General features: G+C 52.0%; 1 protein-coding gene across 3 annotated transcripts in view; it reads right to left on the bottom strand.

The window, feature by feature from the left end:
- Positions 1-81: 81 nt before the first annotated feature.
- The window catches only part of CCDC85C (coiled-coil domain containing 85C), a 104,377-nt gene continuing 89,278 nt past the window's right edge, over positions 82-15,180 (bottom strand). For 2 of the 3 annotated variants that reach the window (XM_061998924.1, XM_061998925.1), the window contains 3 exons: positions 10,863-10,958; positions 5,353-5,451; positions 82-3,635 (listed from right to left, as the gene is read on the bottom strand). In XM_061998924.1, coding sequence (XP_061854908.1) covers positions 3,546-3,635; positions 5,353-5,451; positions 10,863-10,958 — 285 coding nt within the window. In that variant the 3' untranslated portion in view covers positions 82-3,545. The remainder of the gene's footprint in view (positions 3,636-5,352; positions 5,452-10,862; positions 10,959-15,180) is intronic. The other variant, XM_061998926.1, reaches the window with a different exon arrangement.

Raw genomic sequence — 15,180 nt, 5'->3', positions numbered from 1 at the left:
GAGTGGATGAGCTCAGAAGGTCCCTTCCAGCCCCCACAGTGCCGTGATCCTGTGGAGAGATTCCAGCAGCGGGCTCCCAGCTCGTGGTCATCAGTTTATTTAAAAAGAATTGTCTTTTATTTCCTTTTATTCAACTAGAAGTATACACTGTCACAATCCATCTCTTACTTCATCTTTACTAAAATATTTCAAATGACTGTTTTACACACATTATCAAAAACCTCTGTGCTAGTCCTTTCCCTCCCCAGAACAGCCAGAGTGGTTCATGGAGGTAAAAACGCGTGCTAAGCTCTAAAGACGTCGCTATGTACACAACAGCAGGTGCTAACTTTTCCAGTTCTTTGTAAGTCATATACAGAAAATAGAGCAGGGCTGTAAGATCACAGGTTGAACAGAAATCAAACTCTCAACTGATTTCTAAAGCAGCACAAATAGACTTTCCCCACGTTATGAAAAATATACAATTTTATCACTTTACAGTCATGCACTTGGAAAAAGATCAGTAGTACTCTTCCCCACGGCTTCTGAAAAGATAGAAGGTCACTTTAACACTGATTCCGTTTCATATCTAAGATTTGGATAAAAGTGTGCCATTCTCAGACAGGGTGGTGCTCAGCAGCCTCCCTCCCCTGCGTGCAGAGAGCCAACCGAAGCTGGCACGCTGCGGCCGTTCGGAACGGGGCACGGAAGGGACGCAGCCTTCAGTCCCCCCACAGCCAAGGATGGGATTTTCCTTCCCTGAAGCAAGCAGAGCCCGTTTGTAAACAGTGGGTGCTCTCTTTGCCAGAGGCTCACACCTTGGGGAAATGAACCTGGGGAAATGAACTCGGCCTGTCCCCAGGTGTATCAACCAAACGAGGGCTGACAACAGCCTGACGACACCCAAAGCTCCTCGGGCAGTGTTCACCGCAGACTTGGTGTGCAGGTAAGTGAATTTCACTGTGCATATAAAACAGCTGAGAATTCATCACCCAAGTCATCCTGTGAAGTCATTGAGTGTCATTTTACCTCAGGAAGACTTTTCTAGCTCAAAGGGAGCAAAGCATGAAGAGCAGCAAACCTGAGCCCCCCCACAACCAACACCCCAGCGTACAGCGCCGTTGTGTCCCTCTGCTAAACCAGCCCTGCACATCTGGCACTGCAGACTTGTGCTGCCAAATACAACCTTGACAAAAAGTGGGACGTACCCTCAGGGTATAAAGATTGCTGAGCTGAACTCCTGGCTACCCTATAAACAGGCTCTTCAGCGGCTGCAGCACTAAGGGGCTTCAACCACACCACTGTTCCCTTGCAGGGCTGGAACACAACGAGCTTTGCTCAAAGTCCTGGAATAATTTTGGGAGAGATTTGATAGCAAGGACTATGTGAATGAGAATGACGTGGCTGGTGACGCTCTGGATCTGCTGGATCTGACCAGCATCACTCTTGTTGAGAGGACCTGCCAGTCCCATGCGCTCCCAAACCGGCAAACACATCATCAACACAACTCTGCATGAGTGCTGGCTGAAAGTCACTGACATCAATTAACCTGTTCCCAGGGTGCTTCAACTCTCCACTTAACCCAGTCGTTAGATGCCACCAAAATTAAAAGGAGCTTTCAAGCAGATGATGAAAGTAACCTTCTGCTCAAGACTGGATGTTAGGGAAGAATGATGCTGCTGCTTTACATCGCCTCCTCTGGGGTATAAATGGGACAGGAGGAAGCCAAGGGATCAGTCGTGATGACTAGAAACAGAGGCCAAAACGAGAAAGCAAAGAGGAGGAGATCTGGAACCCACTAAAGGTGCCGTGTTTGAGTGGAGATGGGCTCTGGAGAGGCTGGGTGTACATCCTGGAGTGAGTGAGCTCGGCCTTGGCTGAAATGAACTGCTGAGCGTGTGAGTGAGAGTCTGTGTGTTCTGAGGGGGGCTCCTCGTGGTTTGGCTTTGGGGTTTTTTTACCAAATAACCTCCCCATCTTGACTGTTATAATGTTACTTCTGCCATGAATAACAAAGTGGTGCTTCCTCTGACTGGCTGCTCCGTGTTTTGGTTGGATCCTTCTCTTTTTTCACTCGTTACAGCTGTGGGCTCTGATGCTGTGAATTCCCTACCCAGGCAGCTAGATGAGGGTTGTATACCATGGGCCCAACGACCTTTCACTGCAGAGTGGGCTCCTTGGTGGTGTGTCGGTGCTCAGGGCAAGAGCTCAACTGCTGCAACTAATTAATTGAAGAGGAAGAACCTGTCCAGCTAATTCAGCTGGCTGTAGCCATGACTGGTTCTTGCAGGGGATAAAGTGATGGTGTTGCGGTCATTACATCTTGGAAGTAATGACTGAAATAGATGCAGCCTTTGCAGAGGAGGCTTTGATCTTTCTAACACCAAGCCTTTGAGTAACCAAGCCCTTCCCTTGGACTATCGGGAACCAACATCTAATAAAACACAGGGAGAGCTGCTGTGACAACTTGGCAAAGGGAATCAAATTCTTACAGCTGAACAAGCAGCTACTCCACAATAGCAAAGTGTAAGTCCCATTGTTTTATATACAACCATGAGAAGGAAAACCCTGGTTGGCTGGGCTCAGTGACAACAAAATAAAGCTTGTACGGCAGGGAAAGTCTCACCTGACAGCCCGTGTTCGAGGAGTTTTTGTTGAGCTCTGCAGGGTGGCTGGTTGGTTCCCTCACACAGGAAGCAGGAGAGGTGAAGGTCCCAGCAAGGACATTAAAAACCAACCCCACCTAACACCGATCTTCCTTCCGTGAGAGCTGAGCTGCTCTGGGAGGTCCGTGAAGCCGTGAGCGCTGGCAGAAACCCACAGGTGCGTCACTCTCTAGTAAAAGCTTCACAGGAAAAGTGTGGGAATACTGGTGTGTGGGGCCAAGTGACATCAGTTCATTCACATTGCAGCTTCAGAAACCTGGCGTCCTTTGTCAATGGAAGAGAGTCCAGTAGCAGCTGAGGGGGAGGCCGAAGGCTCCGTGTGACGCGATGGTGTACGGCGTGGCACCAGCCCACGGCTCAGCAGGGCACACGCGGCCTCTGCCACCAGGCCCGTGCTCAGGCTGCCACAGAGGGCCTCCAAAAGCAAGTGTGAGCAGCCCCAGAGCTCGGCAGGCAGGAAGGCAGCAAATCCATGGTGCAGTTGCCTTGGAAGGTGCTGGCTGGAGCCACCAACCCAGCCACGAAGCACCGAGAAGCCATCCAACTGTCGCTTCTCTGCAGCTCGAGGGCTCTCGTTCCTCTTAGAAAATCTCTTGAGTTAGTTAATTCTACAAACAGACCATGACAACAAAGCAGGGCTGAACTACAATACAAATGATGCAAGGCTGGCATTATTGGATGGTTACCCATTGAACAGTAGTTCCAGAGCACCACAGCCTGCAAATCAGGCCTTTAGCTGCCATATTTACACTATTGTTACAAAAAAAGCCAGAAAAAGGAAAAAGGAAACCCTGAAAAAACCCTCAACCCCAACTCCCAAAGAACAGGCAGCCAGAAAGGCCGAGCTCTGCCTCTTCAGTCTTCACAGAATCCATCGCTCCCAGCCTGGGGCCAGCGTTCCTACAAGGGGCCCTTGAACTGGTTACCCGAAAGGTGTTGCCTGATGGAGGGTTTGGAGCTCGCAGCATCACCCAGCTTCCTCCAGACCACCTGCAAGGAGAAGAGAAAGGGCTGAGGGAGAGCAAGGACTTTGAAAACCCTAAAGCCTCGGATGAACTGCAGCGTTTACACCACTGCAGCCCGAAAGGCACAGCACAAACGCCGTTTCCTAGCGCTGGGCTGTAATTCTCAGCAGAGCCGCGGGATGGCACCTCTGCCCCAGCTTCCCCGGGAACGGCACCCGGCCGTTTTTCTAATTAGTCTCTCGAAATTAGAACCATTTTTTTTTTTGCCTGGGGTAATAGTATAAAACAAATACACTGGGTTCAGAAGTTAAGTTCAGTGGCAGGTCAACCGTGCTGTGCCTACAGAAACCATCTTGCCATGAACAGAAAAGATAATGATTCAAATTAGATATGTATGAGACTCTCTAAAAACACACATTTCCTCACTCAGGGGCCAGTGGGGTAACAGAGGCTGGCTTTGAAACAATAAGGAACTGCAAAGCACTTCACAGCTGCCTGGATTCGACATAAAATGAAGATTTAAAGGAAATACCAGCTGATGATACAAGAACAGAGCTTGCAGAAGGATGAAATGATGGGGGGGTTCACTTGGAAGAATGAAGTTATGGGTTTTACCTTTCCCCCTGCATGGTTAAGGAAAGGTGGCATTGAGAAGACAAAATAGCCTAAATAACAGGCCCTCATTCACTCTGCTTCTGGCTTTGCTTATAAGGGATCCAGCAACCACAGTGAAGTGCCTCAGCCCTTGCCAGGGATGCCTGCAGCAGTTTAGCTCTGCAAGACTCTCTCGTGTTCTTTGCACCCCCTTTCTAGGGTTGAGGTGGCTGTCAAGAATTTAAACAGAGTTAGGCTCCAACCTGCTGCTGTGAGGCACTAAACAATGCCCCTTGGGCTCACCTCCAAAGTGCACTTTGAGAAGAGAAGGCTCTACAATCATCCTCCTCCCTGCTGAGGGCACTGTGGGTACCAGCAGCAGCAGCACATCCCCAACTGCAGGCCAAAGCCCCAGCTCTTTGTTCAAAGTGTGGCCACGTGTCCTGGTTTTAGCTGGGACAGAGTTAATTTTCTCCCTAGAGTGGGTTCAGTGCTGTGGTTTGGGTCACTGTGAGAATAGTGCTGATAACACACTGATGTTGTAGGTGTTGCCAAGTTGCTCTTAGCCCTAAGTGAAGGACTTTTCAGTTTCCCGTGCACTGCCAGTGAGGAGGGGCACAAGGAGCTGGGAGGGAGCACAGCCAGGACAGCTGACCCCAACTAGCCAGAGGCTTAATCCATACCACAGGCCATCCTGCCCTGTGTGTGACCTGGGCTTCAGTGACTTCAGGCATGAATATTCCCTCTCTCTCTTACGGTTTAGGCTTAAACCCCTTCAAGCTGCACAGCTTTAAAGATAGCAACCAGTTGCTGCTCAGCCCAAACCAGGTCCTTAAGGACACGGTTGGAGTCAACTGCTGCCAGGCCTGTCCAAGCCAGGGAGAGCCCTTTGCACAGCTCCTGCTCAGCTGCTCTGCACCCCTGAAGGCAGCAGAGTGGGATGTATCTGCTGAGCAAAGGCTGCTCCGTGCAGCACACCAGCACCCAGGTTACTGACAGCCAAAGCAGCGATCAGCAGAGCCTCTGCTCTTCCCTGGTGCCTGTGGCTGTTACATCAAGCAGGGCTGATATGCAACAAAGCTCTGCTCCCCTCTACTTCTAACAAAAGACCCCAGAAGACCCCCCTAGAGCTGCTGAGAAGTTATTACATTGCACATTTCACGAACAATCGCCTTCTCTTTCTCACTCAGGTCTTCTTCATAGTTGTCTTGCATTTGCCTGTCCAAATTCTCATGGACCTCAAGGACCTACAAAAAACAACATTACAAAAGCATTATGCTCCTAAAATCACTGAGAGCCCCTAACAGCCTCATTAACCAGTGTTTGATTTGGCAGGATTCACAAAGCCTTCAGAGTCCCTCCTCTCCTCTCCTCTCCTCTCCTCTCCTCTCCTCTCCTCTCCTCTCCTCTCCTCTCCTCTCCTCTCCTCTCCTCTCCTCTCCTCTCCTCTCCTCTCCTCTCCTCTCCCTGGTGAGGATGTGCCCATGACCTGTGTGGCACAGCTGCCATAACAGCCCTGGGGACCATGTGGTGCCTTCCAGCAAACTGCCTGCACCCACAAGCACATCTCTTCCAGGAGGGCTGCTGGTGGCCTCACCTTCCAGGCAGCCCCCTGCCACTCACAGAATCACAGAATGGTAGGGGTTGGGAGGGACCTTTAGAGCTCATCCAGTCCAACCTCCTGCCAAAGCAACTCCCAGATCACCTAGATCAGGTCACACAGGAACGTGTCCAGGTGGGTTTTGAAGCTCTCCAGAGCAGGAGCCTCCACACCCTCCCTGGGCAGCCCGGGCCAGGGCTCCCTCCATTCCCCTCTTCCCCAGGAGCGGTGCTTCTCCACTCTCTTCTACTAATGTGAGTCATGGGGCAACTGTGGCTAGCTCAGGCCAGCAGCTTTTAGGTCTAATGGGGTTTCTAGCCATGAGGGAAGGAGGCAAACAGAGGCCTGTACCCCTGAAAGGCAGAGGATGGCTGAAGCTCCAGGTGCCACGCAGCACCATCAAACAGCACATGATCTCACTCACCACAACACACCCACAGGCATATGAAGCTGCACAGAGGGGCATTTGCGTGTGCAACTACTCCCACACCTCCCAGGGAAGCACAGAGCAATGTGAGGATGGGTTTCACCCTTTACTGAGGCACACAGCACTGTCTGCTCTGGGAAGCCAGGGTGGGTTATCCCCTGGCCTGCCTTGGCACAGCAATCCTGCTGCACTCCAACTGTGCTACAGACAAAAATAGGTCATCCTCTGAGGGCCCTTAACCTACTTCTGAAACACACCAGCTAGTGCAGCCAGCAGAGCTGGGCCCAACCTTTGCACAAATAGGAATCACCCACATCCTTGAGGAGAGGAGAGGAGAGGAGAGGAGAGGAGAGGAGAGGAGAGGAGAGATGCAAAAAGCACGTCTGTGCTGACAGAGAGCATCTATCTTCTGCTGGAGAGGAGGGAATTCATGGTTGATCCTGCTGGCCTCACACATGGAAGTGGCTGGGCTGGAGCCAGCCTGGCTGCAGGATGTGAGCCCTGTGCACAGCAGTGGCTGGATCCCAGCAGCTCCACCTCTGCTCCCAGCAGCCAGTGATCCTGCAGGCACAGGAGCCTCAGCAGGCAAAGATAAACTGCTTTTCTATCACTTGTGCTTTAAACTACACCTGCCCAGGAGCTGTGACACAGCTCGCTTCTCTCACTGCAAAGGTCCCTTAATGGTGTCAGCCAGGCAGAGCTGCAGCTGCAGGCTGAGCAGGCAGAAGGCTGGTTGCAGTGCAGTTTGGAATGACCAGGGACTGTATCCTGGAAGCACTGTGCTGGCCAGGCCCAGCCTGCCGTGCCTGGGCACGCACTCTGTGTGGATGTGGTGGCACCTTGGGGTTGAGAAGAAAGGATGTTCCCATCCTGGAAAGGCATGCTGGAGAAAAATACCCTCTGAAAGGTGAAACCACCTCCTGAAGAAAGAGAGGAAGGGCTGCCAGTGCTGAGCCAGCCCCAGATCCTGCCCCAGCTGTTGGGAAGGAGCAGGTTAACCGGCCACACTGCTGGTGACCACGGATGGGCCCACACATCATCAGCAGCCTGTGGCTCAGCTGAAGCTCAAGGACTGGGAATTCAGTGTGGATCCAAGACACTGAGGTTCATCCTCCCATGATTTCTGCCACATCCCAAACTGGGAGCCTACAGAAAACAGCCAAGTGCACCCCAGTACACACTGTCGCCTCCTTTTTGCTCTCCACCAAGCTGCAGTGACAGCTCTCGGCCCTTCATGGAGCCACACATGCTGCGTGGCCTCTGGCAGCTGTGAGCAGAGGCATGAGGCTGGCCAGGCAACACTGCTCCTCTGCCTGGGGATGCCACCTCCTGAGCAGAACCTGCCCCTCACTCTCAATGAGCATGCCAGCTTCTCTCCCTGACAACATGTAAGCTGTGAGGAACACCTCAGTGTACTCAGTTCTCCTTCCTGACTGCACCAAGCAACGTCATCTCAAAGTCACCCTGTCCATCTCATCCACGTCCCTGTGACTTGCTGGACTGGCTCCCCACAGCCATGCAATGTGTATTTAAACAAACAAAAGCCCACCAAAGAGTCTAGATGACTGCACTAAAGCTCTGGAAGGGGGGCTAAAAGTTGAGGTAAGTGCTTCTGTACCAGAAAGCACCCTGAGCTTGAGGGATGCTCTCCTTAGGGTGCAAGGCCCACTGGTTGGATTGCTTTATAAATCAGCTGGGGAACACAGCATCCTGCTCCAGCATGGGTACAGCCTCCATGGCCTGACAGGACTCTTCCCTAGTGTCAGCAGAGCCAAATGAGTGGGGTGATGATCCTCTGCTCAATGGCTCTGCACATGGAGGATGTCCAGGCTGTCACTGCAGGGGCAGCTGGGTTAGAGGCTAAGCATTGTTCTCTTGTCTCCTCCTCACCCTGTCTTTAGCAGGTTTGCTCAGTTCCTAAGAAACATGCTCTGATGTTTGGTGAGATCCTGAGCTGCAGCATATGTACCTTTTATCCTTGTTAGCAGGAACAGCTGTTAGGGAGTGCGAACCTGTCACCTCGCTCCTTAGTTAGTAGGCACAAATAAACACCAACTATTTCAGGAGCAAAAATAAAGAAATCCTCTAAATGTGCTCAAGGAAGAGCTCCCTTAGCTAAACCTCAGCCACATAGCTAGCACCCAGCTGCCAGAAAAAGCCAGGCAAAAAGCCTGAGGAACATGACATAGAGGGGCACAGCCAGAGGAATCCAGAAGCCCTGCAGATCTGAGCAGAGCACACAGCCCCTGCACCCCTGCACCCTTGCAGACACACTGCTGGACAGGCTGGCATGCAAGCATATCATCAGACAAGCCAGCTTCCAGCTCTCTTTGCCTTTCCTCATGGTGAGGAGCTGCTGGCTTGCTACAGCAGCAAGGACTTCACACAACCAAGGTGGGCTTTTTCTCCTATCCAACATGGCATAGCCAAGGCACAACGTCTCACTGGTGGGCTGCTCTCTCCTCCTCTCCATGGGAAGGTCATAAGCTGTATTGCAGGTGATGAGGGTCTAAGCTGGTGGCTGTATCCAGTTCCCACGTGCAGGGGCAGCCCTGGCAAAGCTGCCCAGTTCTGCAGGCTGCAGATGAGACCTACTCCATAGGCTACACGTGCCAAGGCCAAAACACTTCATCTCCTACCCAGTTTAGGATCCACAGCTGGAGACCAACAGTCACAACTTCACTGTGCCACAAGGAAAGGGGCAGGAGAGATTGAGACCCTGACCAGCTTCCTCAGCCTTTTCAATTGCCAGTTGATCCTTGGAAATGGGCCACAGGATGGAAAAATAAACAGCTTCTCATCCCTCCCTGCCTCATTGACCCACAGGAGACCTTCCTCTTGGCTTCCAATGGCAGAATACTTTTAACCTTAAGTGTGTGGGCAGGACACATCACATGAGACCACTTGTGCCCCGTGAGATGTGACTGCTGTGCCACCTGCTTCTGACCCCAGCCATGGCACTTCTCAGGGTTTTACAGACAGACAAGTGGACACCACTGGCCAAATTATGAAACTGAGGAGGAGAATGTCTTTCTTTTCTTCCTAGTGATCAACAGAGCTCTGAAGCAGAGGAATAATAACGGTAATAATACCAGCAAACAACCAGCTACCCAAGCTCCTTTCAGCCCCTTTATATGGACCATTGCACCACACCTGCCAAACTTAACTTCCAGTTTCCAAGAATGTTCCTTGTTAATTTCCAAATCCTTTCCAGAAGCTTATCAAACTGCACCTTACAACCATTCCTGTCCCTTGCCCTTACTAAGAAATTCAATTCTGTAACCCCCACAGGGGTCAGGAACCAAATTTCTCCCCAGAAGCTGTGCATAATAAACATATAAGTACTTGATCTTGTAACTCTGAAACATTCTCAACTCTGCTTAACCTTGTCCTTCACCACCAGCTCAGCAAATGCAGTGAAGAGCAGGAGCAGAAAGGTAGGAACCCCACAGTTTGGGAAGAAAAAGCCAACAGGAATAGTCTGGACTGCACGAGGGCTTGGGTGATTACATGAAAGAGAAGCTGGGTTGGTACAAAGTGTCAGGAAAAGAAAGGTATGACGTGAGTCATCGGTGTTCTGCCAGGCATCAGGCTGCAGATCCACGTGCGTGTGTGTGCACAGGGGAAACGGCAGGCACGGCACGAGGCAGGGCAGTGCAGCACGGAGCACAACAGCTTTCTGACAGCACTGAACCCTTCACAACAGGCAAAGAACAACCCTGTCTGGAGAACACAGGACAAATCTGTGTAGGCAAGTGAAATGAAAGTTTGATCCAAATCCAAGCAGACTCCTCTTTCCCTCAGTAACCCTTCACCCACCACAAATGCACAGGAGATGCACTGCTTGAGAAACAGCGCCACCCAGTACCTTCCCCAGGTCCTGTGGAACCAGCGTCCTTGCCAGGCGTGCTGCAGCTTCTCCTGACACTTGCTGGTTTTACCACCACCACCAGCCACATCTGTCCTGGAGCTGGAACTCCATGGAACCACTGGAAATCTCCTTTAACTCAGCTAGCAGTGTCCCACGGGGCTGACTGCTGATGGCCCTGACTTTAACCCCCACGGCTGATGCACGTGTCTAACGTGGGTGTGATCACAGCACCGCACAATGGCTTCAGCTGGAGAAGACCTTTAAGATCACCGAGTCCAACCAGTAACCTAACACTGCCAAGCCCTCCACTAAGCCATGTCCCTAAAGCATGATGCCATGGTTTGCTGGGTATTTACACAAAATAAAGCCTTTCTCCTCTGAGGACTGCTGCAGGGTTTTCAATAACGAAACACAAGCAGGAACTGCAGGCTTTGTGTCCCCTTCACAAAGAGCAGTTTGAGACCCAGTGTACACAGGGCTGCTGGACACAAAGGGTAACCCACACCTTCAGCAGCAGCAGCTCCTGTCGCAGCTTTCCCACCCTAAAACCCACTCATGCATGACCTGAACTCTGCAACTACTCGAAGCGATGATTATACGTCATGACAGAGGTGCAGGTTACTGATAAACTGCCTGAGGACTACCTACCTACTTCTCATCGTGCTTCCAGGAGAGGAGTACATGTCCAGCCCTGCCACTCAGGTGTTTGCTACAGCACACAGCACCCATCCCACAGCACCTGTGTCCCTGGCACCCTTACCTTCATAGCATGAACAACAGCCTCTGGCTTCTGACCAACGGGGACGTATCCTGCTGCCGGCGAGGACGCAAGGTCAGACGTCATGCGGGCTGGCCCCTGTTGGAATCAGAGAAGGTGTGCTTTAGTTCCCTCATTTCAGCAAGGAGTAAGGAAATAGAGGATCTGAGCACTAGCTTCTCTCAAAGCCAATCCCCTTCGGCCACCTGCAAAGACAAAAGGTGCCACTACCCCTTCCTAGCAAGTCACGGATTTGATGCCTGCCATCACTCAGCCTGGATGTTCTCAGTCAGATCACCCTGGCTTGAATTGATTTAAGAAGTGGGGTTTTTCTCACTGAAGATAACTTTGCACAAGGACAAGATCAAACGGTTCTGATCCTTCTGGCTGAGGGAGCAACACAAATGAGATGATTTCCCAGCACAAAGCAGTCATTCCTGAGAAGCTGCATTCATAGAGAAACACTTGGCATAACTTCATTGCTTTTCTGGCAACGCTTCCACATGGATGTCAAGTGCCCATCTTCAGCCACAGAGAAAATTGTGGAAGCAGCCTCAGAAGCAGCAGATGTCCAAGCCTAACGCTGGCTGGGTTTGTTTCCAGAACGCTGGCCAGTCCTGCAGGAAGGATCCTCTTGGGAAAGATGCCGAAATCACAACTTACAAAAGATTTTTACTGTCCAAACAGCCTTGTAAGCACTTCTCACAGGGCTTTCCTGTGTCAAAGGCATTCAGCTGGCATTGTGAGACACGCTGTTTTTACCCAGAGACGCACCCTGCCTGTCCCTCGTACTTCTGCATCGCTTCGTAGCAGTGAGAGAAACCAACAATGAAAGCATTGACCAAACTCGTATTGAGTCTTCACATCCCTTAGGAAGCACAAAGAATGATTATAGTGGGGCCTCTGAAAGCAAATGAGGGTGGCAGAGCGGCATGTGGCACCGCTGCAGGAATGCTTTCACACTCCACTCCCGTTTCTTCCCCGTTTCCAAGCACAGCGTGGTTCGGGCTTCATCTCACCACTTTGCCTTCCAAGCCAAGGCCAGCTACTCGTGCCATGAAGGAGGACAAGGAGAGAGGCACCTCTCATTCTTCTGCTGGAGTATGGCCACTGGAGGACACCTCCTGAGCCATCCCACACAGTGTCACACAGAAAAGGCGGGGGCTGGGGAGGGAGCACCAGGGACTGCGTCCAGCCAGCCTGCAGCTCTGCCTTCAGACTGCAAAACGGGTTACACGCTTCTCACAGGACTGCTAAATGCAACAGGGTCCTTCCAGAATCAGCCTCCCAGACAGGTCAGAAACACCAGTGATGTCAGTGGGGTTCACAAAAAGAAGCAGCTTCAACCAAGCTCCCGTCACCTTCCTGCATGGAGGCATCCTAAAGGAGCTCAGAAGAGAGGGGGCTACAGCCAGCCAGGAGAGAAATGACAACATATCCAGCAGGAGGAGCCAGCCTTGGGAGGATGGAGGAGAGGAAAATGGGCAGAGTCCACTGGTAGTGTTAGCTGAAGGGGAGGAAATGGAAGGAACTGGAGATAAGGTCAAGGTTGGAGGACTGGAAAATTGCCAACAGTGAGAGAGGAGGGAATGGGAAGAAAGAGGAGGATGTGCATTCAGAGCAGCAGGAAGCCAGTTGAGATGAAATGCAGGGGAGGGGGAGCCAGAGATAAGGAGGTTGGAAGAAGGGCAGGAAGGCAGGAGGGAGGGGGAAATCTCAGGAAGTCAGCATTAAGGTAGCAGTTGAAATCACACAGATAGAGGAGATCCCTCCTGCCTAAAATAGATGCTGTGGGTAAGAATTACCACCGCTGCACCCAGCACTCCAACTCAGCTACCCCCAGAGCCCCATCACTGCAGAAACTCCTGCCCTTCCTGTTGCCTACAGCTGACATTTTCACAGCCATGGGAACACGACTGACTCAGCACTCAGGACAAGAATAGCAAGGTTACCCTGGTTACATCCTAAGAAGCAGAAATTGTCCGTACAGACAAAAAGCCACAAGGTGTGTTCTGGGGCACGCAGCCCTGCCACAATGGCACTGCCAGTGTCTAAGGCCAGGTTGTCCAATGAATCCCTGATGCTTCTGTGTGTTTGCACTGGACGTGGTCCCACCACAGCTGCTGACAAGCATCATCCTCAAACTCCACTCTTAGGAGGAACCAAATGACTGGGACACTGTAAGGGGGCTGCTGGGAGGTCCTGATAACCTCCACAAAGGCAAAATAAGGCTGAAAATAGAAACAGCTCTTAACAACAGTGGGAATGGTTTGGAGCCTAACTGGGGATGACAGGTGTCTGCTCTTCTAGAGGTTTTGGGTTGGAAACCTCAAAAAAAAGAACACAGAAATTGCAATAAGCATTTTCTCCTCGATTCCTCCAGGAATCTGAAAGGACACGAGACCTTGGTGCTGCCATCAGTTTTCAATCTCCTTCTACTCAGTTATATTCTACCTTTTAATGACACCCTTCCCTACCACAGCTCTGAGACAGCTAATCCTGATCTGCAGGAAGACTACAACAGACTAAGTCACTTCAAAACCCAGCCATCGCCGTGCTGACTTCACTCCAACTAACAGCCACAGCCCAGGCACCGAGGCTGCCTCAGACCAACACGGACCGTGTGAGCCAGCGTCAGTGCTTCTGAATCTCACATCTTCCCCTCACCATCTTTTAATTCCTGTGTGCCATTTCAACAAACAAGCAAGATGTTTAGCATTCCATTAAATGAACCACACCTTTCCAATGGCATACCTCAGACAACATTGGAGCTAAATGGAGGCACACCAGACACGGTGAAGTTCTTATGGCCAAGACAGAACAAGGAAAATTACATTATAGGCAGGCACTGCTAGACAACCGACAGTGAAACTCCCAGGCACATCTGTTTATCTCACAGTGGTTTTGTTTGCAGCCTGCTTACCCAGGTTTGAATCATATTTGGGCCCTTCCTTAGCTCCTGTCACCATCCAGGTGTTTGACATGAATAAAGGTGCTGACATCGCTCTGTAAACTGGGAAGTGTGAAGGGACAAGCAGGAGGCAGTAACATGCCCACAGCTGTACAGGGTGGCAGAGGTGGGAAGTGACAAGGAAAGGTGCTGGCCCTGGCTGCAAAGCCCAGCCTCTGTGTGCTGGCAGCAGAGCCAGCGGGTTTTGGGTTTGTGGACAACACTTGTGGCTACAAAGTGCAGAAAGAGACCGTGCCGAGGGGCAGATGGGGAAAACCAGCTGCAAAACCAAGGACAAAGAGCACAAGGGCACTGTGGCATGGGAGGTGCCTCCTTGAACACCCACAGGGAATGTGCCCAAGCCCTGGAGCAGCGTCTCCATCAGAAACGTGGCACAGGCAGCAGCGAGGGCAAGCACCAGGCTCACACAGTCACTCCATCCACAAAGAAACATCTCCCTTCACACAGAGGTGAGCAGCATCCCTGGGCAGAGCGCCAAAAAAGACCTCCTGTTACCCCCAGCCCGAGGGATTCCCTGTGCCCCACAGAGGCAGGGCAGAGCCTGCATGGTTTGCAGCCCAGGTTTCATCCTCACAGGGGCTGAATCAAAGCGGCGGTGCCGTGCGCCAGAGCGTGACACGGCTCCGGGGCTGAGCCTTCGCCGCCCCTTCCTTCCCTGCCTGCTGCATCTCCTCATGCCCGTGGCAGCTCTGCCATTGCTCCCAGGCGTGCTGCTCCAGAGGGGCCCAGCTCCTCTCACGGCCTGCAGCGACAAGGCTACCTGAAGGCACCCTGGCAGCAGCCCCTGGGCTCCTGGCTGGCTGCGAGGAGATTCACCAGAGGCACCGAGAAGCGACTGGTGCCACCTCCTCTGCAAACTGCACCGTGCAAAGCACAGCCCTTTGGCCACCCTCCCTGGATGCTGCTGCTCTTGCCAGGGCCAGGGAGCACGCAGGCCCCTCCTGTGCCCAGCCTGGCCGGCAGATGATCCAAAGCCATGATGACAGTTATTGTTATTCCCTGCCTACTCTGCAGAAAGCCTGCCAGCATCCCACTCAAAACAAACCACCTCCTCCCCCCTGTGCACTGCAATGGCTGCACGGCCCTGTGTGCCTGAAGTCAGAGCAGCAGCTGACACCCTGCCATCAGGTGCAGGAGCAGGGGCACGGGGAGATCCCCCAGACACGGGCTCCTCGCACAACCCAGGCCCCGGCCAGCAGCAGAGCAAGCAGGAGCCATCAGTACTCTGTATTAGCATCTTCCCTAGCAAATCAAGGGACTTTACTGCAGATCCTAATCTCCTTTGGCATTACTTAATTTGCTGCCTTTAATCACACAGAGCAGCTGGTCACGTAAACATTTAAATCCATG

This window comes from Colius striatus, chromosome 6, assembly GCF_028858725.1.
Source record: "Colius striatus isolate bColStr4 chromosome 6, bColStr4.1.hap1, whole genome shotgun sequence".
Lineage (NCBI taxonomy): Eukaryota > Metazoa > Chordata > Aves > Coliiformes > Coliidae > Colius > Colius striatus.
Note: the sequence above shows the minus strand (reverse complement) of the source record. Positions and strands in the feature narration are given on the sequence as shown.